Genomic DNA, 26,485 nt, shown 5'->3' with positions numbered 1-26,485 from the left:
AAGTGAAAGGAAGGGAGAAGAGCACTTTAAAAAGGCAGCATTTTTTCTCAAAGCAGTTTAGTGATTTTGGTGAGGGTAAGTGTGACACACATCAGAACTTGGTATTTGCCAGAGTTTATCAGCAGTTTGGTCAAACTGATTCAGGGAAGGACACACTAAGACATGAGCCACGCTGCTCCCGAGACAGAGAGGATTGAATGTTGTGCTTGGCTCACTCTCTTGCTGCCTCTGGAGTGTGGAAAGAGGGAATTTTTCATTAGGGATGGATTGCAGAAGTTTCCTCTCCCTCTTCTGGCTGCCCCACCATGCACGGAGCGAGTGCTGGGGCTCTGGTGTTGTCATTCTGGCCCTGCACCTAAACCAAAACCAAACCAAGCACACCTTGACATATCTGTATGATTTGGGGGCCAGTTTGTTTTCTTACCTGGAGGGTGGAAATCACTTCGTCCCCAACTTCCTTGGTGGAAACCAGGTACCGGGACATTTCGGGGTTAATGATCCGGTCTTCCTTCTCCCAGCGGACTATGATGGGTTTCTCTCCATGAGCTGTGCAGCTCATCTCCTTCTTCTGGCCTTGAGTTGCCAGGGTGGTGTTTGGGTAGGAGGTTATCATAGCTGGAACTAGAAACAGACAGAACAAAAAAAAACCAAGGTTGTTCCTCAGTGAGCTGAAGGGTTTGATGATACAAGGTTGGATTTTCAATCTGTGTCTCACCGAGCTTGTCCATATTGAATCAGGTAGAAATAAATGTGAAAAAGGATTTTATTTTCATTCCTGTGTTATGAGAACTGATGGGCCTGAAAGGGAACTTAGCAGAAAGGAGTTGGAAGTGGACAATAGAGGGTGTGAATCCCAAAGGAAGCCTGTCTTCATTTGTTTTGCTGCTCACAGGGCAACTTAATTCAGCATTCAGTATTCAACATAATTCAATATTCAATATTCACAGCACATAAAGGGACTTTAACTAATAAGTGTTCAGATATGTGGACAATAAAGAACTGATAAAAATGTCTGCTTCCTTCTGACGAGCTGCTGTTCTACTTGCTGACTGTTATATGTTTTACCAGTGTGTGTGACAGTAATGATCTATCAAAATGAGGGCTCAATTAAACCAGGAGCTGCACAAAATTAAAAGAAAGGCTCTGCACCAAGGAGCTTACAGACCATGGATGTGTTGAGTGTGTAGCTGAACTGTGCTGAACTGAAAGTATAATTAAACTGACAATAAACCTAGCTAGATTCGAGTTTTTATTGTACTCAGAAGGTTTTTGCAGAACAGTTTGGACATACCTGTCAACTTTATTAACCATTCTTTAAAAAGGGCTTAAATTTTAATGTTGAAAAAAGTACTCTTCTTAGCAAGAATAGTCTTAAACCTGAAGTATTTTCATGTTTTGGAATTAAAATTTCCTGCTAAGAGGAAGAAAAAAAAGTCCTTGGAATATTTTATTGCAAATCCAAAACATCTTTGAAACAGGATGATCTCTTGGATGTCCTTCCCTCCCCACATGGTTTGTCCACCAATGAATGGCACCTGGATTTCTGTCTCTAGAAAGAATCAAAGCCCACAAATCCTTCAGTTCAGGCCCAGGAGAAGCTGGAGATCCCTGGACAGGACCCAGAGCTGTTCTTTCTGAATAAATCTGTCCACTCTTCTGGAACATGTGAGGCATCAGCAGTGAACCCCCTCCCTGAGCTCTTGCCCTCCAGGGCTGCCTCCTGCAGTAGCCCCAGTCCCTTGTTTCTATGCATGAATCGTTGCCTCTTCTTATCACAACTCACTCCTTCCATCTGAGCCTCTCTGGGTCCTGTTTTAATCAGATGACACTGGCAGAGGATCTGATTCGAGGCCTTCCCAGGCTTTCCCCTTGCACAGGTTGTGTTTGTTGCCACACAGCAGAATAATAACCCTTATTTAAATAAATTACTTTAATTGCCAGCCCGTAATGTTAATGCTTGGTGGCATGACCTTTTCACATGCCAGAGCTGTTAATGCTTGCAGATGACAATATGTCAGGATGCAGCCCTTTCTGTTCAAAGGCTTCCTGACCCAAACCAAACTGATCTGGAGATTAACAGGGCCTGTGGAGCTGTGGGTTTGAGTTACCAATGGGATCTGATTCCAGGAGGAACTCTGAGAAAGATCTTGTGTGAGGCAGGAGGCTCCTCATGCACTAGTGATGAAGTACCTCTTGTTTAACTGTTTGGGTATCAGGTACTCATCAGCTTTGTCCAAGAGAATTTGAAGAGAAGAAATTATGAATAATCAAAATAGAAAATGTGGATGAGTCTGATTCCATATTCCAGAGAATGAAAATAGCCTCAGTTTCATGTGTGTGCCCAGGTACCCACAAGGAGGTTACTTTCAGAAGTTGTTTTTCTGTGGCCATCTGCTTGTTCCTCCAAACTCAGAACAAGCAGGGCTATGCAAGATCACAGGATCATTTAGATTGGAAATGACCTCCAAGACCATGGAGGCCAAGCTGTGCCCAATCCTCAATGTGTCACCAGCCCATAGCACTGAGAGCCACATCCAGGCCTTCCTTGGACATCCCCAGGGATGGGGACTCCAAACCTCCCTGGGCAGCCCCTGCCAATGTCTGAAAACCCGTTCAGTGAAGAAATTCTTCCTGAATTTCTACCTGAAATAGTCCCATACATCCTTTTATGCATTTTGTCCAATAGGAGACCCCATTCAAAAGAGTGCCAGGCTGTTAAGGAGTCCACATTACCATCATAAATTTGTGCCACCTCCTTTCTTCCTTCCACAATGTCCCCAGCCTCCCACATGTCCCTTCCTCTGCACATCTCTGTCCCCTCATCACAACGGCCTCCATGTCCCTTTCACCTGTCCTTTCTTCCTGCTTCCACCTCCTCAGGTTCTCACATGTCCCCTAATCCCTATACCTTTATACTTTCCTCTTCCAGCCTCATTTCCTGTCCCTAATTAAATCAGTCAACCCCCAAGCCACCTAGAGGGTATTCCCTACAGCTGCATTGTTCTTCCCATCAATATCCCCTTCTTGGAGTTTCCCTGGTGATGGTAAAAATGTTCTGAACCCACACAGTAGATAAGGGGTGAGAGTTTTGTGCCTACCCACGAGGTACCAGAGCTCCCTGCCCTGGCAGGTCCATCCTCCTCCTGCTTCACGAGCAGGACCACACAGAAAATGGGACACCTGGACTTGGATTGAAACCTCACAGCCATCCAGGAGCCTGTCCCAGTCACTCCTGCCTCTCTTCTGTGGCAGTACCAGCTGTGGGTTTCTCTGGGTCTGGATTGAAGGCACTTGAGATGGTGTTTCATGTTCACACTCAGGTGTTTATTATTTCTGATCAGTAAAACAGTCTCACTGCTGTGAGTTCTGCAGCTTTTCATTAGAAGGCACACAATGGCCAACAATCTCTTGTTACAAGGTCTTTTGAGACTAAACTATCCAGTGAAGAACTGACACCTGGATTATTTTCCCTTTTACCCCAATAACTGATCCCAAAGAGCTGCAATGGGGACTTTTCTGCCCAATTACAAAATGCCACCCAAACCCATGGAGAAGGAGGAAGAAGCAGCATGAAGAACAAACCCAGGACAACACCCTGTGCCCTCCATCTTGCTTCCATCCACAACACACTAAAAACCCCAAAACCTCAATTTCTCACCTAAGTGATGCACCTACACTGCTCTCTATAATCTGTTTCACACTTTTGTGGATTCTGGTCTATTCTGGAGTTCAGGAAACTTTCTCCATGGATGAGGGTCAGAGTCAGTGCTGCCCTGGGGGTCAGGGCACCCCAGAGCAGACACAGAAATATTTCCAGTGCTCTGGGTTTCCACACTCTTCCAGCTCCTGCACTGGGTGACAGTTCCAAACCAAACCCCATGACTCCCTATCTTGCTTTTAAAAACCAGAGGCTTCCTTGGAAAGCTCATTTTCCCCCCCAACAAACTTTCTTAATAAGAGCAGCATAAAAACATGTAAAGAAAGATGACTTTATTCCTCAGATACAGCTTTATCCCTGCTTATCCTTCCCTTCTCCTCACATAATCTTCCACATGGATTCCTTATTGCCATAGCAATGCCTCACAGCTAAATATTTCCCCTTCCTCCAAAGCTGATTTTTTTCTCTTCACAATTTATCTCCAATGATTCTAAACCATAAGCTCTTCTTTTTATCTTCCTCTATGTCAAAAGATTTCTGGTAACAAAGCCACATTCCCAAGGATATTTTAGGCAACATATTTCTTCATCCTCCAACTATCTTTAATCAAATTACTGATGCAAATAACTGAGATAAATATGCTGGTTCTTTAGTGACAAAATAATCTAGAAAACTGTAAATAAGCAAGCTAAATCTGCACTACATATGCATGAGATATTCTCTTAGGATGTCTTAAAAATAAGTGAAGGCATTTAGAAATGTATCAAGATGATTCAGATGCCATATTAAGTGTGGCTGTGCCTTATATCTCTTCAAAAATGTGCATTATGTACAGACACATAATTATATTTATAGATATTTATATAAGAGAATCTGGGGAGGGAAGGGCATGTTGCTGTGCAGGTTCAAGGAATGGATATTGCCATGTTCCACAGTTTTGGAGGAGTTTCACTGGGGGACAAATTAATCCAGTTCTGTTTTTTTGGGGGTTCTCCATGTCTGAAGCCATGGGGTGCTGGGCACAATTAGAGATCTACTGGTCAAAACTGGACAAAGTAGAAGCTACAATTTCTAAGTCATGGCAATTTCCAATTTCAAGGTATTCATACCTCTGCCAGCAGCATTAATCCAGGAGTTTTCTCTGTTTAGAGTTGGACTTTATTTTGGAAAGCTGATTTATTTGCTGCTTTTCACAGGTGAACCCACTGTTTTCCCCTTTCTTCATGGAAACACAGCAAGAAATAATTTAAAAATATTTAATTATATTATTATCATTACATTATTAAACAATTTTTATTATAGCATTAAATATTATTGCTATACTAATGCATATCAAAATATTAGATTGTACAATCATATTAATTAGCAATTATAATGCTAATAATAAATTCTTGTTGATGTAATGATTGCTTTTTAGTACTACCAACTTCATTAAAATCAAAGTGCAAAATTCAGTAGTTTGGGTTATCCTTAAGAATTGTGAAAGTGGCTCAGACAAAACAAGAACTTTTTGTCCTACTCATGAAGAAAACTGAATCTGGGCCTTTCCTAAGATTCAGTAAAAATTACTTAATCTGACTTATTTTTTCTCTGCTACTGCTGAGTGTTTCATCAGGAACTGAGTCCAAATTAAAATGAAAATATTTAATTACTTTGATAAAGACCAATCTCATTATCCAGATTAACAAGACTGTAGGAAGTTGAGTAAAGCTTGTGAAGGGTATCAGAAACTTTTGAATCCTTTTAGAATAAATCTTTATGAATTAAGAGAAAACAAAAATTCACGTCAATTTAAAAAATTATATAGAGAGCTGGGGTGGAGGGAGGTATTTTTTCCCTCTTTCACCTCATAGATGGGAATAGCCACATTGGAAAAAGCAAATTAAAAATCTCCCATTCAGTTTGTAATTAAACACTTAATATCCATATATCATTCAGAAAGGATTGTAAGACTCAAGTTCTCAGTATTTTTAAGAATTATGGTCCTTTCTAACCCAAAACCATTCTGGGATTCTCCTGGTCTGATGATCTCTGGCCTGGCAGAGTGTTCTCATATTTTGGCTCCATCACTGGATCCTGCTGGAACTGGCCAGTCTGGGGAAATATCTGTAACCAATGTTTGCAGATTTATCTTGCAAACATTGAGAAAATATTGAAAAAACGAATTGAAATTCGAGTTTAACATTTAAGCCAAATTCAGCTGTCCTTTCATTCTGCCACAGTGAGGACACTTCTCTCCATCACAAATGGGATTTTCCTACCTCAGAAATTCACTTTTCTTCCATCTGCTTTTGCTCAGGCAGAGAAAGCTCATGCAAACACATTACTTGTATTTAAGTGAGCCTAGCTGTCACACTTTTATATGTTGACCTATGTATTTGTTAGTTTATTTTCAAATTTAGTAGACTTTCAGGAGTCAGCAGGAGCTTTGCTAAAATTTGTAAGTTCAGTTTTCCCCTTCTGATGGGAGACATTTGGGTTTACTTAAATATCATATCTATGGAATTCAAATGGTGAAGAAAAGAGAATTTTGAATCAATAGGATTTCCCAAGCACTTCAGTTTAAACTCATAGCTCCTTGGTAAAAGTCAAGCCTGTTCAGCAGGTGAAAATCATTCTCTTAATCCTCATCCTCAGGAAATGTCCAAGATTAGGAAACAAATTCTGTGTCTCAGAGGGTAAAAGAATGTAAACACACCAAAAAAATTCCATTTTTATGTATACAAGTTATTATAGATAATAATATGGACATATAATTAATGACAACTTCTTTCTACCAATAGTCACTAATAATGAAAATTAACTTTACATTTTGGACCTACTTGTGTTTGTTTTTTGTGAAAACCTCCTCAGAGACATGTTCTCTTAGGATAAATATTTTTAAAATTCCATTTGAGTTATTCAATCTCTTCATGAAGGTGATTTTAGAATGGAATATTTTATTTCTTGGAATCAGTAAAGAATTTTTTGTTCAAGCAATACAATTCCCAGATAGAAACCATTCTGGGTGAATTGTGCCAGTAATCAATATGGCATGAATTTCAAATTTAAAAAGCCAATGCTTTTAAATTCACAGCCATTGATGTTTCAGATTAGAAAAAAATAATTTCAAACATGTAAACCTGAGAAATTTGAGAAGTAAAGATTTGATTAATTCATATGACAGACTGAATTATTTACTCATTTAGTTTCAGGAGTCTGTAGTATATAGGGAATAAATTCCAAAAATTTATTTATAAGTATATTCTTGAAAATATTTTAAAATAAAGCTGAACAAAGCAAATTGCCTTCTACCCCAAATCTGCCCTAAAAGGAAGACAAGTAGCTTTTTAATGCATTTTTTAATGAATGAATTGCTGGACAAAAGGCAAGAGATTCATTAGCAGTTCTATTGGCAAAAAAATTTTCTGACAGAAAAGTACAAAAACCAACAGTGCTGTGTAAAAAGAAAGGCATCAAACACAGAAATGGCAGGTCCAGTGCTTTATAAATTTGTATTTCAAACCCAATAACAAAAAGAGACTCAGCGCTTTGTAAAAACTGCCTTATTAGGACACCCATATAAGGTAATCTTTGGAGAAAAAAAAATCTAAAAATAAATAAATAAATACTGAATGGGAATGAATATGGCTTCTGTGCATCCTCAAACACCATTTCAGCCAAGTTACTTTGATTATAAACATTATTCCAACATGTGTTTCCAAGCTTGAACAGGCCTTGTTTGATGCTGAGCTGGAATAAAGTGACAATGATGTCTGGAGTCCTTGGCAGCTCCACCAGCGCCTCCCGATCTGATTGAGTGTGTCAGGGCAAAGGCTGTGAACATTTAGGGTTCATATCTTATTCACTCAGAAGTGCTTTCAGGTCACATTAGAGGAAGAGAAGTTGATATATTTTGCATGACAACTATGAATTTTAACCAAAAGACGCATTAATAAAATAAAAAAGGGCTTTTCACTCAAATCACAAAAGCATTTTTTTCCTCTTCCCAAGGTCTTTTCTTGATTTAGTTCTGTGTTTGTACAGTGCAAACTGATGGCTTCAGATGATACACAGGAGACCAGCAGCTGCTGCTGTTTCTTGGGCTTTCCTTTGACTTTGACATGGCTCTGAAATGAATGTGACTTTCTCTTGCACCTTCAATTCCCATTTTGTCCAACTGCACTTCCAGTAACCAAGGGAAGGGAGTGGGGGGATGATAAGCTGACAGCTTTGTCCCCTGCAGCAAGCTGTACTGAAAGCCTGTGGAAATGAGTTACAAACTGTGGGAGCTCACACGAGGCACTGGGAAATCAGTCTCATCAAAAGTTGGCTAATTGTCAAAACAAAAATTAGTGATGGAAAAACCATTTTGTTACCGCGTATGTAATTGTGATTTATGGAGACTTAGACAAAGATCATCTTCCCATGGAAGAAATTTATGACCAATATTAGTTTTACCATCATTGACATCGTTGGGAAGCCTAAAAATTAGCACCAGAAACATGTCTCCATTAATTAGAAATTCCTTGGGCCACTTTCTGTTCCAAATCAATTATGATCTTTAATCAGCCTGTTATAAAAGCCAGGCTGGAAAGAGCAGGAATGTTAAACAGTTACAACTAGCAATACATAATTTTAGATAACTTCTCCAATGCTTTGATCTTAAATTGGATTCAGTCTGCCATCAAGATGGCATCAAGTTTTAATGTGAAATGAGAGGGTTACTGCTATCATAATTGTAAAGCACAGCACTCTAATTTTTGGTGACTTACTGAATGCAAATCAGTTAAAAACAGAAACTGTGGAATCCCATGGGACAGTGGAGGTTTTTTTAGGTTTTATTTATTTAAACAAGTTTTTATGCTTTAAATTCTCTATTTATATCCTTTCATTAAGATCACCTGAACAATTTACAAGTTTAAATGAAAAAAAAAAAAAGGCAGAAAGTGACTGGAAAGCACAAGCTTTAATCAGGCTTTATTTTATGACCCAGCAGCTCCCATAAGTCTTTTAGATTTTGGAGGCTGTGAAGTGACATGTGTAAATGTCCCTCCCTGGGGAAGAGAAGCAAACACTAATTGGGGTATTGACAGGTTTAAATGAAGCAGAAACACACCAAGAAAGTCTGGCTCCAACAGAAATGAGTACTGGGGAGTGGGGCATGCCGGGACATTAATGGTTTTCATTCGCTGCTCACTCATGCAAGTAAATATACTTTTAAGCACAGAGACCTGGGTCTATAACAGCTCAGTTCTGAGCTAAAAAGCCATGAAATGCTGTCTGCTGATGTATAAGAAACAGGGCTCTGCTAGAACCAGTCTCCTCTGGCTATCCAGAGGGAATTATAATTTTATTTTCTACATAGTTGCAGATAGACCAATATAATCTGGCACTGTGATGGCAGGAACAGACTCTAATGTATTTAAATCAGCAAGACACAACACTGTATATTTAGCAGCCACTCTCTATATGAATTTATTAGCATAACCAATATAAATAAATACATTTTCTGCATATTAACACTCACAGAGAGGTGTTGCTGCATTGGGTGAATATTCAAAAGCATTCACCTGGGCACAGGGGCCAAGCATGGTTATAAAACCCATGAGTGGTTCAACACAACAGGTCCTCTGGTGGCTAAAAATAAAAGAATATTTCTGTACTGGGCAGGGGACAAAAGAAGGCCTTCCATTGGGCCATCTGTCTTGTTTTAAAGACAACAAACATCTTATTGATGATAAAAGGACCTCAGGGTGAGCTGATCAGACTTTTGCAACCAACCTTCAGAATTCCAGCTTAAACTCAGGGAAATCAAGTGCTAAAGGCTTGATCTCAAATCCACATTCTCTTAACTAAGGAGATTCAGAACATTAATAAATGCTACAATCCCAGGAAAGGCACAAAAGGACATTCAATGAGGGAGAATAAGATCCTAATAAAAAGCTCTGAAGATATTTATTTTAGTTTTATTTCATTTATCCAGTAAAAATTCTGCCCTTTTTTAGACACCATCTGGGAATAATAGTTTGGGAATGGTCTGATGACCTTAGTCTGCTTGTTTCTGCAAAACCAAAACCTTAATTCTCCATCTATTTCATATTTTCTTTTCCTCTATATGGTCCAGTTTCTACTTTTAATGCCCATCATGCCACAAGTTTCTAGAGGGATAGCAAATTTCAATAAAAGCAGAAAATTTCCAGAAGAGTTGGGAACCATCATGAAGGCTGTACAGCCTAGGAAAAGCTGATTAACGAGCTAAAAAAAAAATTATCAATGAATTAAATTAACAACTAATTAATAAAATTTTTAATAAAAATAAATTAATAAGTTTTAAATAAACAATTTTTTAGTAGCTGTCTCATGGAAATAGGGAATTACTAGCAAAGAGAAACAAACAGGGCTTAGAGCAACAAAATATTTATAAAGATATTAAATGTAATATTTTTTGAGATACAATCACCCATAAATTAGAAGCAGCTCTTACAGCAAATAAAAATCAGAAAGGGAAACTTTTCTTGCTTTTATGAATAGGAACCTTCATTGGGAATTTTTTTGGTGATTTTTTACATTCATTGTTATTGTGTCTTTGCAGTGTTTTATCTAATCTGAATTCTAGGCCTTGTGTGCTGAGTATTTTGGGATTGTTTCACTGAATAGTTAACACTCTCAGACAAAAGCAGAGGCTGAGAATTTGGCTCCAGTGCCCAAACGTCTGAGGCCACAGGAAGAGCACCCTAATTTGGACCTGGATTATAGTTATTTTGGCTCATTCAGAGCTGCCAATGTGCTCATCCAGCTGGGAGCCAGAGAACAGCTGAAAAGAAGTTTTAAAGCTGAATTTTACAGTGCTGATGTTGACAGTGCTTTGCTGTACAGGGTCCCATGGGATTTATCACCTCTATAACTTAGGTCAAGGTGTTTTTGTGCCTGCACATGCACAGGCACATGTGTGTGAGTTAAAAAATGGGAAAAACCCGAAAATATTTTCCAACAAAGGCAAACAAGGAGAATTATTTTATCACCTGGGGGAAAAATAAAAAGGACAAAGCAACCCTCACTGTCTCCTTCCCTTGACTTCCAGCTGTCCCACGCATCCCTCTTTTCAAAATGTTCTTAAAAAGAAATGTTTCTGTTTCTCTGGAGGCCCCTCAGCCAAGGGGAGGCACCATAAATACTCGTGTTTGAGGCAGGAGTAAATTATAGCCATCCATCTCCTGGACAGAGTGTGGCACAGGGCTGGGGGTCACTTTCCTTCCCACTTTCCAAGGAGTTCAAAGGACTTGGTTTATAATTTTTTTCCCCTTTAAATTGTATTTCAAGGGAACAGAAACTCCCATTACCTCTTGCACGTGCCCAAAAGCAGAGGCCAAAATGGCACTGCTGATAATGTAAACAGCAGAAAAGGAAGAAGAAAGTCGTGTTTGCAAGCAGGGTTTGACATATTGTAGATGACAGATGCTGAGTGTGATAAATGAAGCAGCTGGTTACAAGGGCAAGATGAAAATGCTACTTTGACTTTTTTTAAAATCAGGTTGTCAAATGTTTCTTTGTTAATCAGATCCTTGAAACACAAAACCACAAAAGCTGTGCTTAGATCTAAGCTTTGTACCTAAATTATTAAATTATCTTCATTTGGCCTTAGGAAATACAGGAGTTTTAAGGGCTGATTTGGTCAATCTGGGTTTTGTTTTTTGAGGGTTTTTAGATTATATTTCACTATAAAAAGAATAATCACAAAGGTATAGTGTGAGTTTATACACTGTATAACAGCCTCATTAGTCACATCCCCAGAGGGATTTTATGTTCAAGTTTTATTGCTTTTTCTACGATACATTTTAGAGTTTCTTGTAAGTTGGTAGAAAGGTTTTTAGAACCACTCCTGTTGGGGCTTTGGACTGTAAGTTATTTTTTCTTTAGAGAACAGCTAATTTATTTGACCTAAAACTTTTTATGAGAATGTGGTCTCTTTGACAAAAGGCATTTCTCAGAAGGCTTTATTAGCTCAGCATTTAAAAATCAGGCCAACATGCTCTCAACATCTTCAAAATGAAAATTCTGGCAGAAACGGAGAAAAGGAAAAGCTACACAAATTCATGAGAATTCTCAAAACTGACTCTTTTTTCAGCCAAATAATACTGGCAAAATCACCCAAATCCATTCAAGCTAAAACACTCTAAGGGACACGGATTTCCTGGTGGTCATCTGGGAATGCATTTCCAACTTTTTATTCTATGAGGAACGAAGGAATAGTTTTGACAAATGGAATAAAATGCAAAAGGTTATGGTGATGTTGAATCAAAGGTAGAAACTTCCTTTTTCATCATGAAGTAAAGTTATCACTAATTTCTAGTTATCTTGTAGTCAGCTTCTTATTTAATGAACTTCCCCATGGATGAATTATTCTGTTTTTTTGCTAAAAAGAGACAGCTGCAGTGATGGGCAGGATGGTGTTGTGTTGTAGATCCACACTGCTCCTCCACTGCAAATAACTGCTCTAACCACCCCCTTCTGTAGCTGTAATTAAAAATTTATCATATTACCTAAGGCCCTGGAAAAAAAAATCATCCTGAGATTTAATCTGGAGAAGCTCCTGCATTTCTGCTCTCTTTTAACTGAAGGAAAATCTGTCTGTTGTTTGGAATTTAGCATGAAAAATCCCTCATTGCTGAGGTGCTACACCTTTGTCCCACAGTGTTTCATGGGGAATTCACAGTGGAAAATGCTGGAAAATGATGTGACTTTTAAACTTTCCTTACCAGTAAGATAAATTGAAGTAATAACAGCATCAGCAGGATGCCAAACTAATAACTGGATATGAATGTTCTAAAAAGGAAGATGCTGCCACTGTCAAAGCAGCTGCAACTACAACTCCAAACTGGTGATGCCTCAGGTTTGAGCTTTTCTATTTTTCACATTCTGTGCTGCTTTAGTGTGTGGGGCTGGGTTCCCATTATGGGATGGTGAGCTCTGTGCACAGAGCAGGGAGACAAAACAATTCCTGCTCCAGCTGGGCACCAAGGACAAATGACCCAAATCTCAGCCCAGGAGCACAAACCCCGTGGGCTGGAGAGAGAAAAACAAGCAGGGTGGGACTGCAGGGCTAAAGCTGCAATGGGACAATGAACTGCAAGGTGCAAATGGAGCAGAACTGATCCCAGGGACAGAGCCCGTGCCCGGCCGTGCATTTTGGGGCCATTTTGGTTCATCCTGGGTGCAGCCCTGGCTGGGCTCTGGTGCTGCCCAAGGTGCATCCATGGAGGAGATGCTGTGAATAAATCCCTGCTTTATTCTGGAGCTCTGTTCTAGGTCAGCCTTCCCAAGGCATCACTGGGGCAAACCCAGTGGATTCCCAGCATTTCAAACACTTGTGCCAAGAAAAGAATGATAAAAGGAGATTGTTTCTCCTGCCCAATTTATTGTCTTTTCCTTCTTTTCCCTCCAATAAATGGGTCATTGGTAACATTGAGCAACTTCAGGTCATCCTGTGCACATCAGGTTTTGCTCTCTCAATTGTAGGAAAAAAAAAAGAGGGATTGTTCAACCAGGCTGCTTTGTCCGAGTTTCCAGCTGCAACAATTGTCTGAAAAAGTTTGTTCCATATTCCTTTAGTATGGAATCGCGCAACTTGAATTATAGAAGTCTATTTTCAGGAGTAACTACTGAGACTCTACTGCATCACAATCAATTAGGTTGGAAAATACCTCCAGTCAAATCTATAATCTGGTTGCCTTATAAAATACATAAAAATGCATATAAATAAATAAATAAATAAATATGTATATATGTATATAAAAGATATCTCCTCCAGATTAATTGATATGGATTTTAATTTTAAAAAGAAAATTTAAATGGCAAATTCAAGCATCCAAATTTCAGTAACTGAGACATCAAGCAGTCTCCAGTGAGACTGTTGTGATCATGTTTGATAATACATTGTTTAATTACACAAACATTGTTTCCCCACAAGATAAGTTCTTCTTTACTAGAGGGACTACCTGGTGCTCAGGGTTATGAAGTTGGTGAATGATGCTACTCCTATTATTGCCTTATTTTTGAGCACTGGATTAGAAAATAGTAAATGAAATGAAGTCCTTTGGCTAGTCCTTGCTGAATGCCACATTGGATACTCTCATTTTACCCTTTTTCTGTGGCAAAATGAAGAATTTCTACACTGTTACATCTCACCTTCTTTCAGTGTTGTTGTTTTCCTTCACTTATTTTTAAGTGTTCAAGTGGCTTTGCAGAATTGCTGAACACCCCTGGGTGCAGCTAAAGTCTTCCTAAAAATATGCCTTGATTGTCTGCAGAGTAAATTATTCCTCAGATAATATATGGGGTATATTTTCTGTCTTTTGAGGTAATTTCATAGATTTAAACTCGTACTTCACACAAGTTTTCTGAGGATAACTTGGAAGCATCTTAAAGTGCGTGATTCCTGAAATGCTCCTATATTTGTGCTGTTTAATTGACTCAGTTGCTCTGTATGAGCAGCATTAACAGAGTACCCAGAATTAGTATTAAAAAGAACCAAAAGCTTGTTAAGAAGCTGAACTCTGGTGAACTGTTAAAAAAATTATATATATAGAATATATATATATATATAATAATATATATTATAATATATAAAATTATATATAATATATATAATATGTCTGTCTATCTATCTATCTATCTATCTATCTATCTATCTATCTAAATGCAACCAAATCTGCAGCACTGAAGAAAGGAAAAGCTTTCTTAGCCCTCTGTCAGTTAAATACATTTTTTTAATACTACTGCTAACAAATAATAATCCTTTGATTTTCCATCCTGAAGACTGCAAAGTTGCTGGCAGCTCCAGTAACTCTTCCAGTTTCTATTGCCAGCTCTGCCAGTCTCTCATAAATCTCATTGCTCTCTTCCACCTCTGTCTCCAGGCTGTTCCTTGCCTCAGATTTTGCCAGAATAAATTCTGGTAATGTCACAAAACATCCCCCCCTCCTGCCTGAGAAGGCTCCTGTTGTGGTGTTTAATTAGATGGTGTTCTTTGCAGGAATGGAAATTTGAGGCAAAGAGGTGAAGAAAGGGTCACTGGTAATTTATTGTGTGTGCCAGGGCTGAGGGAGCTGGTGACTGCAACACTGTAAACCTGAATAATGACTTGTGGAGGAGCATTGGAAGGTTTGGAACTGCAGGTGAAAAAAGAGAGGAATCTGAATCCTTATCTTAATCTTACTGAATCCTCTCAGGAAGTGGAAAACCAGGTCATCTGTCAAGAATTCCCATGGCATTATTACTGGTAAGGAAAGATGTAATTCAAAAGCAACCTCTGAGATGGTTTTCTCTTGCTCCTTTGGGATCACTTAGAACCACAAAGTCCAAACATGTAAACTAAGATATTACTTTGGAGACTTTCAACTTTAAATTTCTAAAATATTTGCATGCCAGCTCTCTTGGGCTTGATGCAGGAAGGCTGATTGGCTCATGTATACCTTTGATATAAAGGAACATCAGCATCAGGAGCACACAGATTTTGAAATTACCACTGAATGGTTTGGGTTGGAAGGGACCTTAAAGATCATCTCATTCCCACCGCCTGCCATGGGCAGGGACAACTTCAACAATCTCAGTTTGCTCCAAGTCCTGTCCAAACCTGGCCTTGGACACTTCCAGGGTTCCAGGGGTGCCACAAAACTTCTGGACAACCTTTTCCAGTGTTTCATTACCATCACAGGCAAGAATTTCTACATAAGATCTAATCTAACCCTGACCTCCAGCATTTTGAAGCCATTCCCTGTGTGCTGTCCCTGCATCCCCTGGCAATTGTCTCTCTCCAGCTTTCCTGGGGCTCCTCCAGGCCCTGCAAGGCCACCCTGAGCTCAGCCCAAAGCTTCTCCTGTGCAGGTGAGCAATGCCAGCTGTGCCAGCCTTTCCTGCCAGCAGAGCTGCTCCATCCTCTGCCCATCCTGGAGCCTCCTCTGGGCTCTGCAGCAGCTCCAGCTCCTCCCTGGCTGGGGCAGCTCTGCAGGTGGGAAATCACCTGAGCACAGAGCACAGGGACAGCCTCTTGATGGAGGAGAAATTTTGGGTATCTCCCTTTGTCTGCCTGGTTGCTGATGTCTAATTACTAAATTACTAATTACTGCATGACTAAAGCAGTATTCCTGTTATCATCAGAGCATGTAAAAACAGAATCTTGTGGGTTATAAAAGCTCAGCTCTGGAGATGAGGGTACTGATGGGTCTTTGAGGGAGCTGTTTGCCAGCAGGTCCCACATCACCCTGCAGAGGAGGCAGCCCTGGAGGAGGAAAACTTCTGTCATCTCTGTAACCAGCAGCCTTTGGTGTCATGGGGAGAACTGTTCCACCTTTCTGTGCCTGCGGAACCCCGTGGCTCTGGGCAAGAATTTTGCACAGCTTCTTTCCAGCAGGGGAATAATCTTGTTTTTCAATTTGGTGGTGATAGGAAAACAGGAAAACCCAAAATACACAGCCCAATAAATCTCCACTTGAGTTCAGGAGGAAAAGTGCAGAAGATGGTAATGCTGCCAAAATCCATGGATGGCAAAAGGGGGAGTTCAGTCCTTCTTAGGGAACAGCTCTGCTATTTGTCAGCAGCAAAACCCACAGGCTGGCAAGGGGCTTGAAAATTTTGCTGCATCATGGAAAGGATGAAAATGAGATTGCTCAAATGAGGCCCCATGACTGATATTCTGTTCCCACAGAGGTCTTGAGCAACTGGCACTGACTTTCACTTGAGCAGGATTTAAGTTGCTAAAATAAGAGTTACACTGGCAAGTTTCTTACAGTCTTATTACCCAATCCTCATACAAGCTAAAAGGGAGGTGCTGAAGGAGAACTTTTGGATCTTAAAAGGACTATTTCCTTTTTGTTTATTTTTAATAAATAAGAGAAAATAAAAATCTCCCAAGGTGCTTAATATTGCCTCTTACTGTGCATATCCTGAATTCATGACTAATGCACTTTAATTCAGTCACAGGATCTGCTTTAAACAGTTCAGTGCTGCATTATGTGCTGCACTCGAGATGTTCAAGATCTTAATTATTTGTTCTGTTCACTATCCCTCACCCAAGAGCTAATGACAAATTCTGTCGTGATGGTATTTTTTATGATACACATAGCTGTGACACATGATAATTTCACAATCATTTCGAGACACCATGTGGTTTCTTTTGACATTTTGTGACAGGCTGTGTTATCAAGCACAATTGTTTGCACAGGAAACAACTGTAGCACGTGGTCCTTGGGACATTATGTTATCTCCTGATAATGATGTCATTAACATGTGTATACTATAATTAATGACTACAAGAGCGATTCATTTGAGTAAGGCTTATGAATCCATTTCATCTAAAAAGGGAAAGAAAACCTATAATCATTTGGGCTCAGATCCTGAAAGCTACTTACTTGCAACCTGCTGCAGCTACGCTGGGTGACCCGTTAATTGAGGCATATTAACCAAGAAGCATTTATTTCTCAGTTATATTACAGAAGCTTAGATTAGAATCATTATCATAATGATTGTTCTAATAGAGATCAGTGAGGGAAACAGGAACCTAGCAGTGCTCCAAACCCCTTTGTCACCCCATCTCCTACCAAGGGGAGCCAGGAAACAATTACAGTTCATCAGTGTGCACGGTGAAATAATGAAGCTGGAGACGTGGAGAGCAAACCTGCTGCAGCTCAGGCTGTCCCCTCCTGCTCCTGCAGCCCCAAGACAGAAAACACTCTCCTCACATCCTTGTCTGCATGGAAAGCAGCCTGTCACAAAGGCAGTTCAGACATGGGAAGCATTTTTATGTAAGAAACACAGAATTACACAGTGGTTTTTTTGGAAAGGACCTTAAAGATCATCCAGTGCCATGGGCAGGGACACCTTCCACTGTCCCAAGGTGTTCCAAGCCCCAATGTCCAACCTAGCTTGGACACTGCCAGAGATGGGGCAGCTTCTCTGGGCATCCTGTGTCAGGGCCTCACCAACCTCACAGTAAAAAATTTCTTTCTGAATTATTTTTCTTTCTAACCTATTTTCCCTATTCTGAATTCATTCCCCCTTGTTTTGTCACTCCACTTCCTGATGAATTGTCCCTCTCTGGCTTCCTCTTAGGTTTTTGCCATCATATTTTTGCCAATATATTTGATGGTTCAATGTCTTGATGTAAGTCCTGCCATGGTTTAGTTGTAATGTCACCACAAACTCAATTCTGCTTCTCATTGCTTAGAGCTTCCCAAGAAAATAAGATATATTCAGACTGCCAAAATTTGCTTTCAAGCCTGATAATCCACCCTTCTCCCTTAAAGCTACACAAATTTCACATAGATATTTTTGTGTTTTTTGGATTTTCAGAAGGTTCTATTTGGCCATGCAAAATATTTTCATGGAGATGTTTGCATGCAGGAGCAGCCACACAAAAATAGCTGTGGGTGAATGAAATTTCCAATGAAAATCCTCAGGAAAGCTGCCTAACAATGTGTCTGCAGAAATTATGAGACTGGATCCCTGGAAAGACATTTAAGAATTGTGCAGAAAAGCTACAAGTGGTGAAAGCTGGATCATGCTGGATCCTCCAGAAAGATTTAAAAAGAGCAGCAGGGATCCAGGGAACCATGAGCTGAGCTGCTCCTCCCAAAGCTGAAATTCTGAATGGGGCTCAAAGATGCACAGAGCTCTATCTGGGCTTTTCCAGAAGAGAGGTGATAGTGGGATGTTTTCCTGCAAAACAGAACCATCAAAGGGTTTTTTTTTGAGAGATGCTGCTGCGTTCTGTTGGCTCCTTCTCTCTTTTATGGTCAGCAGTCCAGAGGACACAGCACATCCCTCCTGTCCAGGTGTTTCAGAACCATGCAAAGTCAATTTTTGTGACTTTAACTGCCTTTTACATGTAATTGTCATGGAGTGACCATATGGATTATGAGTGTATGCACAAATAATTATTTATATGCACTTTTAACTTTGCTCTGGGGCTTGAAACACTAAACATGTGTGTACTTAGGGGCCCTTCTTACATTTTATCCCAGAATAATCATCACTGGATTTATTTCAGTGTGCACTAGATTTTTTTTAGTTAAAGTAAATAAAACAACAATGTATATTTTCATGGTGTAAGCTACAAAATATTTTAAAAGTCAAGAAATGCAAAGTCAGAATTTCAGGAATGGTAAATTAGAGCAATAATTTCAAGAATAGTAAATTGGAGCAATGTTAACAACAGCCAATGTAAGAGACATAACAAAGGAGTTAACACACAGAAATTATTCTCCCTGCCTTAAAAATATGGGTTTTTTTCTGTATTTGTACATGCATGTTCCATAATGTACTCTTGTATGTGATTAAAATAAAAATAAGCAAAGTATGATTATTCCTCCCAAAGATCCTGATTCATAACTAAATGTGCTTTTTCTTCCATGTGAAAATAAGAACTGGAAAACCTAATCTTGGTCTACAGGAACCTTATACAAATCAATGTCTACAATTCAGATATTATTTAATTTTTAATTGCATTGGTTTTGTAATTGTTGATTATAGCATCCTTTGTAACAACATCTGAAAAGGGAAGGGAAGGGAAGGGAAGGGAAGGGAAGGGAAGGGAAGGGAAGGGAAGGGAAGGGAAGGGAAGGGAAGGGAAGGGAAGGGAAGGGAAGGGAAGGGAAGGGAAGGGAAGGGAAGGGAAGGGAAGGGAAGGGAAGGGAAGGGAAGGGAAGGGATTGAATGAGTAAAATTTGATTTAAGGCAAATGGACAATTTTCTTCTCCAGATCATTATTTCCATAGAGACAAATGCATCTGTTTAGGTATCCAATGATACCTGGGGGGGGGGAAAAAATCCACTTGTTTTATGAGGAGAGACAAAAAAAGGTACAGATACCCCCAACTCAAACCAGTTGGATGGTTGATAACACTTGATGTATTCTGATTTCCCCTTTTCTGGGTATGAAAGCAATTGATGCTCGTGTGAGAGTGCAGCTCCTCAAGGTCACTCCCATTTCAGCATCTTTGAAATGCTCCCCTGGGTTAGTTTACATCACTCTGCACGAGAGATAGGCTGACACACTGAGCTGCCTTGGTATCAGCAAGCTGGGAGTGTGTGACAGATCCCTTAAAAGCACCTAAACTCCTGTGCATTCCAAGCTAAAATATCCCTGGATGGCCCCAATTTAAACCCCTGGTCCTTCCAAGCTCCTGCATTTCACAGATTCAGCTCACTCAGACTGAAGAGCTGAAGCAAAATTTTCTTTGGGCTTATGTTTGGGCTTCATCTGTCTGTTTTCTTGCCTCCTGCTCTTGGAAGCAATTGTAATTATGCTGCAAAAAGTCAATGCTTGCTCCAGTGTCCATGTGAGAGGTTTATAGTTATACAGCTAAGTCATTATGCCATTGGAATAAACTGGAATAATCAGCAAAGGAAGTAAAAATCTTGGATTTGGACAAGATCTAAGGAACTTCTAGGGAAAAGCAGCAGACTGAATGTGTATATTTATATTTAAAAGCACATTTGTATCATCTGAAGAGCTTGCTGGGTGTCAACAAGTCCATGGTAACTGCCCAAGTCTACAAGCCTACCCCACAGCAAATGAGAGGAAATTCAACCTCTCTAATTGTCTTTAATTACTCTGCCTATGCCATGCTCAGCAGACACCGGGACACCCAGCAGCTGCCAAGCCACTTCTTTGTACATTTGAGCCCCTTCATTCAGAAGAGAGACTGATTTATTCTGCTCCTGGGCCTTGACAGGTGAAATAAGCAGATAAAAAAGGGGTAAAAGCAGATCACAGCCAAGGAAAAAGCCATCCTATCAAAGCTAAATAGTGCTTGTGCCAGCCTTCTCCTCCTGGCCAGCTTGTTCTCGCCTTTCTCAGTTTTTCAATACTTCTTTAACCTTTTCTGGGAGGTCTTCCACACTGAAAGGTTTAAGAGCCCAAAGGGAGAGAGTTAACACCTCTGGGCAATGCATTATTTCCATTATATATGCAAATAAAACTCACAAGTCCTCATTCACAGATGTCTCTCCACTGGGGAGTTCCCTGAAATAGGACTGGGAATGCTACAGGAAATCAGCAAAAACTCCTGAGGGCATCCAGGGATTACTGTGCTCTCCTGTAAAGGTTTTCCTCACTGTTTAGGTGCATTCCTATTTTCCTTAAAAGCCTGGCACTTCATTTAGCCCTTATTTAAATCTCATACCTGGGCATTTAGCAAGTGGTAATTGGATTTTCCACAACAATATGCAACCACTTATGGAAAGTCTGTTCTCCCTTATTTCAGCTCGGCAAGTCACCACTTAAGAATCTGATAGCAGGAGATTTGCCTTGCTCAGAGCGTGGGTTTATGGCTGTAAGTGCATGGCAAGGAGCCAGCTCCTTCCTGTTGTAAATGCAACATTTAGGTTGCATTGCAAAGGAAGACAAAAATACAGCAGAGTGCTGCTTTCTTGCAGAGCACTTACAGTAATAGGCACTTATTTTAAAAGCCAGTTTTGAGATAAGACTGCAGAAGTGAGATCCTGCTGCACTATTGTGTGTGTACCTGTGGGCAATTACCCAAATCAATGGCTAGTAATTAATAGCCAGGAAAAAATAATCATCTAACAGATGCTCCTGCTACTGCTCTGAGGATTTGCAGCAAAATGGACTTATGCAATAGCTCTATTTTCTGTCTCTTTCTGATTTTGGGATCACAAGTTTATACCATCTCACTTTCAGAAATTGCATTAGATCCTTTGGAACCTTTGCCCTTTGCAAGGAAAGAAATGGAAGCAAGAGAACAGGATTGTTTCTCAGGCACTTATTTATCAATATGGCCAGTCTGTTGGTAGAAAAATGTTCCTGTTAGGTCACTGATGATGTGATTTTAGAGTTTATTTTAACTAATCTGAGAAAAGTTCAGGATGGGGAAACAGAACAGAGAGAACTTGCAGTGCTGACTGAAAGCCAGGCCATTGGCATTGCTGCTTTACCATTCATTCCCAAAGGATTACAATATTTGCTGAAGGATTTTTTTCTTAAAAGTTTAAGCCAAATTTGAAGACAACAAGAACAAAACCCCCAAATCTCAACCAAATCTAATCAGCATATGTTTAATTTCATAAATAGCCATCCTCTATGCTAAGCATCCTTCAGCACATCACTAATTATATGAAAGACAACTGTGGCCACACTACCTCTATGAATCAGGGCTCTGATGAAAAAATCACTGTAGGAGCATAATATTTAAGATCTTTTTTTTTTGGGTTGATCTGATTTTGGGGATTAAATTTCACCAAATCACCCACAGAATCCAAACCTTTGGTTTTTTTCTGTTGTGAGTGGCCACACATTCATGCATATGGGCACAGAAATATTGGTAATTGAGGCCTTTAATTTCCATAGATCAAACACAGCAAGAGATCTTTTACAGCCTAATAGCATTTTTTGCAAAACGATGGGTAGGAAATCTCACCAGAAGTTTAATTTGTAAAAGGAGGGAGTTTAAATGTCATTGCCAATCCCTGCACACCCTGGGCTGCTCCCACCATCACCTGAGAACACATCAGCTTATTGTCCTAGGGGGACTTTACAATGCTTGTATCCCCATTTGTCTGTTTTATTATTTAATATTGTTCTCTTTTTCTGTACTAGTGAATGCTTTGCCTGATAAATAAACAGGGTTTTTCCTCTTTTCTCCAAGGAAATGTTTTCCCAAACCAGCTGGGGGAGGGTTCTCTTGAATCTGCTCCCTAGAGGAACCCCTTTAGAAGTTTTCTCCCAAATTTTCCCTAAACCAGGACATTTGTACAAGGGAATTTTAGAGGGAAAACCTCTTTCACAAGTCAAGAATGGTGGTTGGAGCTGTAATATTTATTCCCTCCCTGAAAGATAATTTCTACTTTCTGAATTTGGTGCTGTGCTCACCTATGTCCATAAAATTACAAAACATTGCTTTCTCAGGGCAGGAATTTGTCCTGGTGGAAGCTAAACACCAAATAATTGATGACAGAGAATCTAAATTTATTGTCACAAAGACAAATAACTGCCCGGACAACACAGTTCCTACATGATCAAATATTCCAACTCAGAATTGGAAAAGAAAACAAAAATTGGATGTAAGAATAATTATCCTTTGGCCTAATGGAGACAGTTACAAAAAAATGGATGGGGTTAGATTAATCATGAGTAATTAGGCCAACAGTGAGAGCTCATTCTTTCATTATCTCCCGGTTTGACAGACCATATCGATTCATTCCTCAGCCCTGCAGGATTCTAATAAGATTTATCTAAAAATGGAGCTGTGCTTCTTTAGTTATCTGTACTGTGAGGACACTCAGAAATCAATTGCTATGGCCATAAGTGGACAATTCTTTTTTTTTTTTTTTTTTCAAGAAAGATAAAGCAGCATATTCACATTTGTTAAAGTATCTCATACCCTACAAATATTTGGATGTGCAGTGGAGATGGGAGCTGACGCACTGAGCAAATCCCAATGGTCAGGGAAGTGATGGGGTGAAGGAAACATTTCTCATCAAGAAAATAGATTGCTGAAGGAAAATCTGCATTTGCAAATCCTTTCTTCTGATTGTACCTGACGTGCAAAGGTTTAATTTAATTTTTTTTTTAATTTTTTGTTTATGTTGATTATCACAGACTCTACACACTATTCTCACACTGAGCACTGCTGTAGGATTTTCACAGAGGAATGTGAACAAAACCACCACACAATTTTTGAAAATCTATTTTGAAGATGAAAAGAAAGTACTACCAAAAAAAAAAAAAAGGCTCTTTATGTTTGAAGGCAAAATTGCTGTCCTTAAAAAAACCTTTGAGTTGCATTGATGCAAGCAGCTGTAAAAGATCATCTTTGTTTGACAGTGGCATGTGATACTATTTTTTTAAAGAAATAAACTCTTATCCAAAGCATAAAATATTTGCATATAAACTACCTTTTTTACAGTTTTCTTTTGCTGCAGGAGAATTTATACAGAAAAATACAACTGACTTTGTATCTGTGTCACTTGATACTCAAATGTAGTTTATATCCTACATATTTCTTCAGATACTGTGAAATAATTTTTACTATTTTTGTTATAACTCAGTTTATGTTTTCCTTCTTCAAATGAAAGATAAGGATAAACAATATTATTAAATAAATAAAAAATGAAAAACTAGAAAGAATTATGATGCAGGCCCTATGACAGCATTCATTCATTTAAAAAAGAGTGAATAAACTTTTGAAATATAAGCTTTTTACTAAAAAAGACAGTGGCTAAGTCATTCAAAGTACAGAAGAAGCTGATATTTAAAAAGAAATATAATTTAAGACTGCATTCTATTTTGGCTGTTCAGAGAGCATTCTCTAGATCCTAAAATGATATAAAATAATAATGGGGAGTTCTGAGGCTTTGTCCTGCTGGAACAGGGTTACTTTCTAAATGAGATGTAGCTTAAAGCTGGCAAGAGTGACACAGACAAAAAGAGATGAGGGAAAAAGGAAAGGAAAAAGAAAAAAAGGAAAAGGAAAAGGAAAAGGAGAAGGAAAAGGAAAAGGAAAAGGAAAAGGAAAAGGAAAAGGAAAAGGAAAAGGAAAAGGAAAAGGAAAAGGAAAAGGAAAAGGAAAAGGAAAAGGAAAAGGAAAAGGAAAAGGAAAAGGAAAAGGAAAAGGAAAAAGGACAGTACTATAAGAGCTACTTTTTCTGAAGTGGAAATAGTCATGTGTACTTAGCCACTAAATTAATTTACATCCCACTATTGCTTTACAGTGCTCTCTTGATTTAAGTTCATTTAATCTTTGTTATCCAGACATAGACCCAACTTTTGATGACATAGCAAATATAAAATAAGCTGCAATAGATCCTGCATTCACTTCCTCCCCCAGAAGCCAAGATTAAACCCATCAAACACACTGCAAACAGCTCCCTCCACACAAATGAAACTAATGCATTCACAGCAGCATTTGGATTTTAAAATATTGTTCAGAAAAATTAGTAGGTTCCATAGCATTAAAATCCAAGTAAATGTAGAGATCTAAGCATTAAATAAAGGTATATATTCAAGAAAAATCAAGACTGTAAACCTATATCCATGCTGCATTTGAAACCCATTCAATTCACATAAACAGTAAACATCAACACTCATTTGTGGCCATGGTTAGTGATTAGTCATTACTCCTGTACCACAAGAATTGAAGGAAAAAATAAATAACTTATCAAAGCACTGTCCTAACACTATTTGTATTCGACCTGTTTTGTGTGGCAGACTTTGAGATACAGAACCACTTTGTAATTTTAAGGAAACACCAGAAATAAATACATTTGATAAATTTTTTTTTCTATAAGAGTGGTGTGTTCTGACACGGATTTCTAGGCTAAATGTCCAAATGCAATTCCTGTGTTCTCCTCAGCACAGCAGGGCCAGGAGCTCCTGGAGCTGAGCAAGGGCCTGGAGCAGCTCCGTGCCCAGGAAAGGCTGAGGGAGCTGGGGCTGCTCAGCCTGGAGAGGAGCCCCAGGGAGAGAGAGGGGCTGAGCCCTGCCTGGGCCTGCCTGGCCCTGTGTCTGTCCCTGTGTCTGTCCCTGTGTCTGTCCCTGTGTCTGTCCCTGTGTTGTCCCTCTGTCTGTCCCTGTGTCTGTCCCTGTGTCTGTCCCTGTGTCTGTCCCTGTGTCCATCCCTGTGTCTGTCCCTGTGTCTGTCCCTGTGTTGTCCCTGTATCTGTCCTTGGCTGTCCCTGTGTCTGTCCCTGTGTCCGTCCCTGTGTCCGTCCCTGTTTCCATCCCTGTGTCTGTCCCTGTGTCTGTCCCTGTGTCCATCCCTGTGTCTGTCCCTGGCTGTCCCTGTATCTGTCCCTGTGTCTGTCCCTGTGTCGATCCCTGTGTCCATCCCTGTGTCCATCCCTGTGTCTGTCCCTGGCTGTCCCTGTGTCTGTCCCTGGCTGTCCCTGTGTCTGTCCCTGTGTGCAGAGCTCAGAGCAGGCCCAGGCTCTGCTCCAGGCCCAGCAATGGCCCCAGAGCCACGGGCAGGGCCTGAGCCCAGCAATTCCCCTCACAGGAGGCACAACTTCTGCCCTGGGCAGAAGAATTGTGAACAAGGCTCACGGAAAAGGCCTGAAGCTGAACCAGGGGAGGTTCAGGATGGAGATCAGGCAAAGGTTCTTCCCCCAGAGGGAGCTGGGGCACTGAAGAGGCTCCCTAGGGCAGTGGTCATGGCCCCAATGCTGCCAAGAAGCTCAAGAAGATTTTGGACAACGCTCTCAAGCACCTGGTGTGACTCTTGGGCTGTCCTGTGCAGGGCCAGGGGTTGCACTGGAGGATCCTTGTGGATCCCTTCCCTTGTGATTCTATGATTCTAAACCACCAGTAAGAATAATTCCCAGAATATTTCCTCCCAGTTTAGAACATTTTGGGATTATGGTTTATTGCCTTTGAGCAATAAGGTTTGAAGAATCATGCCAAATACAATATACTGACATTTGTACTTTCTCAGTGATGGTTGTTATGAACGGATTATCTGTCTAGCTGGTATCAATCCCTGCAACTCCACCATCTCAGCTGAAGGAGTAGATCAGATATTATTTTCAAGTCTTGTTTCAGCAGTGTTCAGAGACAGAGGAGCTGCAGCCCTTGATCTGACATTATCTCTGTAGCACAGAGTTTTCAGACCACAGCTGGCCAAACCTGGACACAGAATTCACTGCAATCTGAGAGCTAGATAACACCTTTCAATTAAGTGATAATTTAACAGGACATAAGAAATATTAGATAATTCAACAAGACATAAGAAATATTGAGGAAGGAGAATTTGCTAAAATATTTGTGTTTTTTATAGTACTAATCTGTTCAAGGAAGGAAAAAAATAAAACAGCAGCTTCTGAATCCCATCCCTC

At 39.8% G+C, this 26,485-nt stretch overlaps 1 protein-coding gene across 2 annotated transcripts in view; it reads right to left on the bottom strand.

Moving 5' to 3' along the window:
* The window catches only part of DSCAM (DS cell adhesion molecule), a 404,264-nt gene that overhangs the window by 114,741 nt on the left and 263,038 nt on the right, over positions 1-26,485 (bottom strand). For both annotated transcript variants that reach the window (XM_059493997.1, XM_059493996.1), the window contains exon 11: positions 425-621. In XM_059493997.1, coding sequence (XP_059349980.1) covers positions 425-621 — 197 coding nt within the window. The remainder of the gene's footprint in view (positions 1-424; positions 622-26,485) is intronic.

Source organism: Ammospiza nelsoni, chromosome 2 (assembly GCF_027579445.1).
Source record: "Ammospiza nelsoni isolate bAmmNel1 chromosome 2, bAmmNel1.pri, whole genome shotgun sequence".
Lineage (NCBI taxonomy): Eukaryota > Metazoa > Chordata > Aves > Passeriformes > Passerellidae > Ammospiza > Ammospiza nelsoni.
The sequence above is the reverse complement of the archived record's forward strand: the minus strand, read 5'-3'. Positions and strand labels throughout refer to the sequence as shown.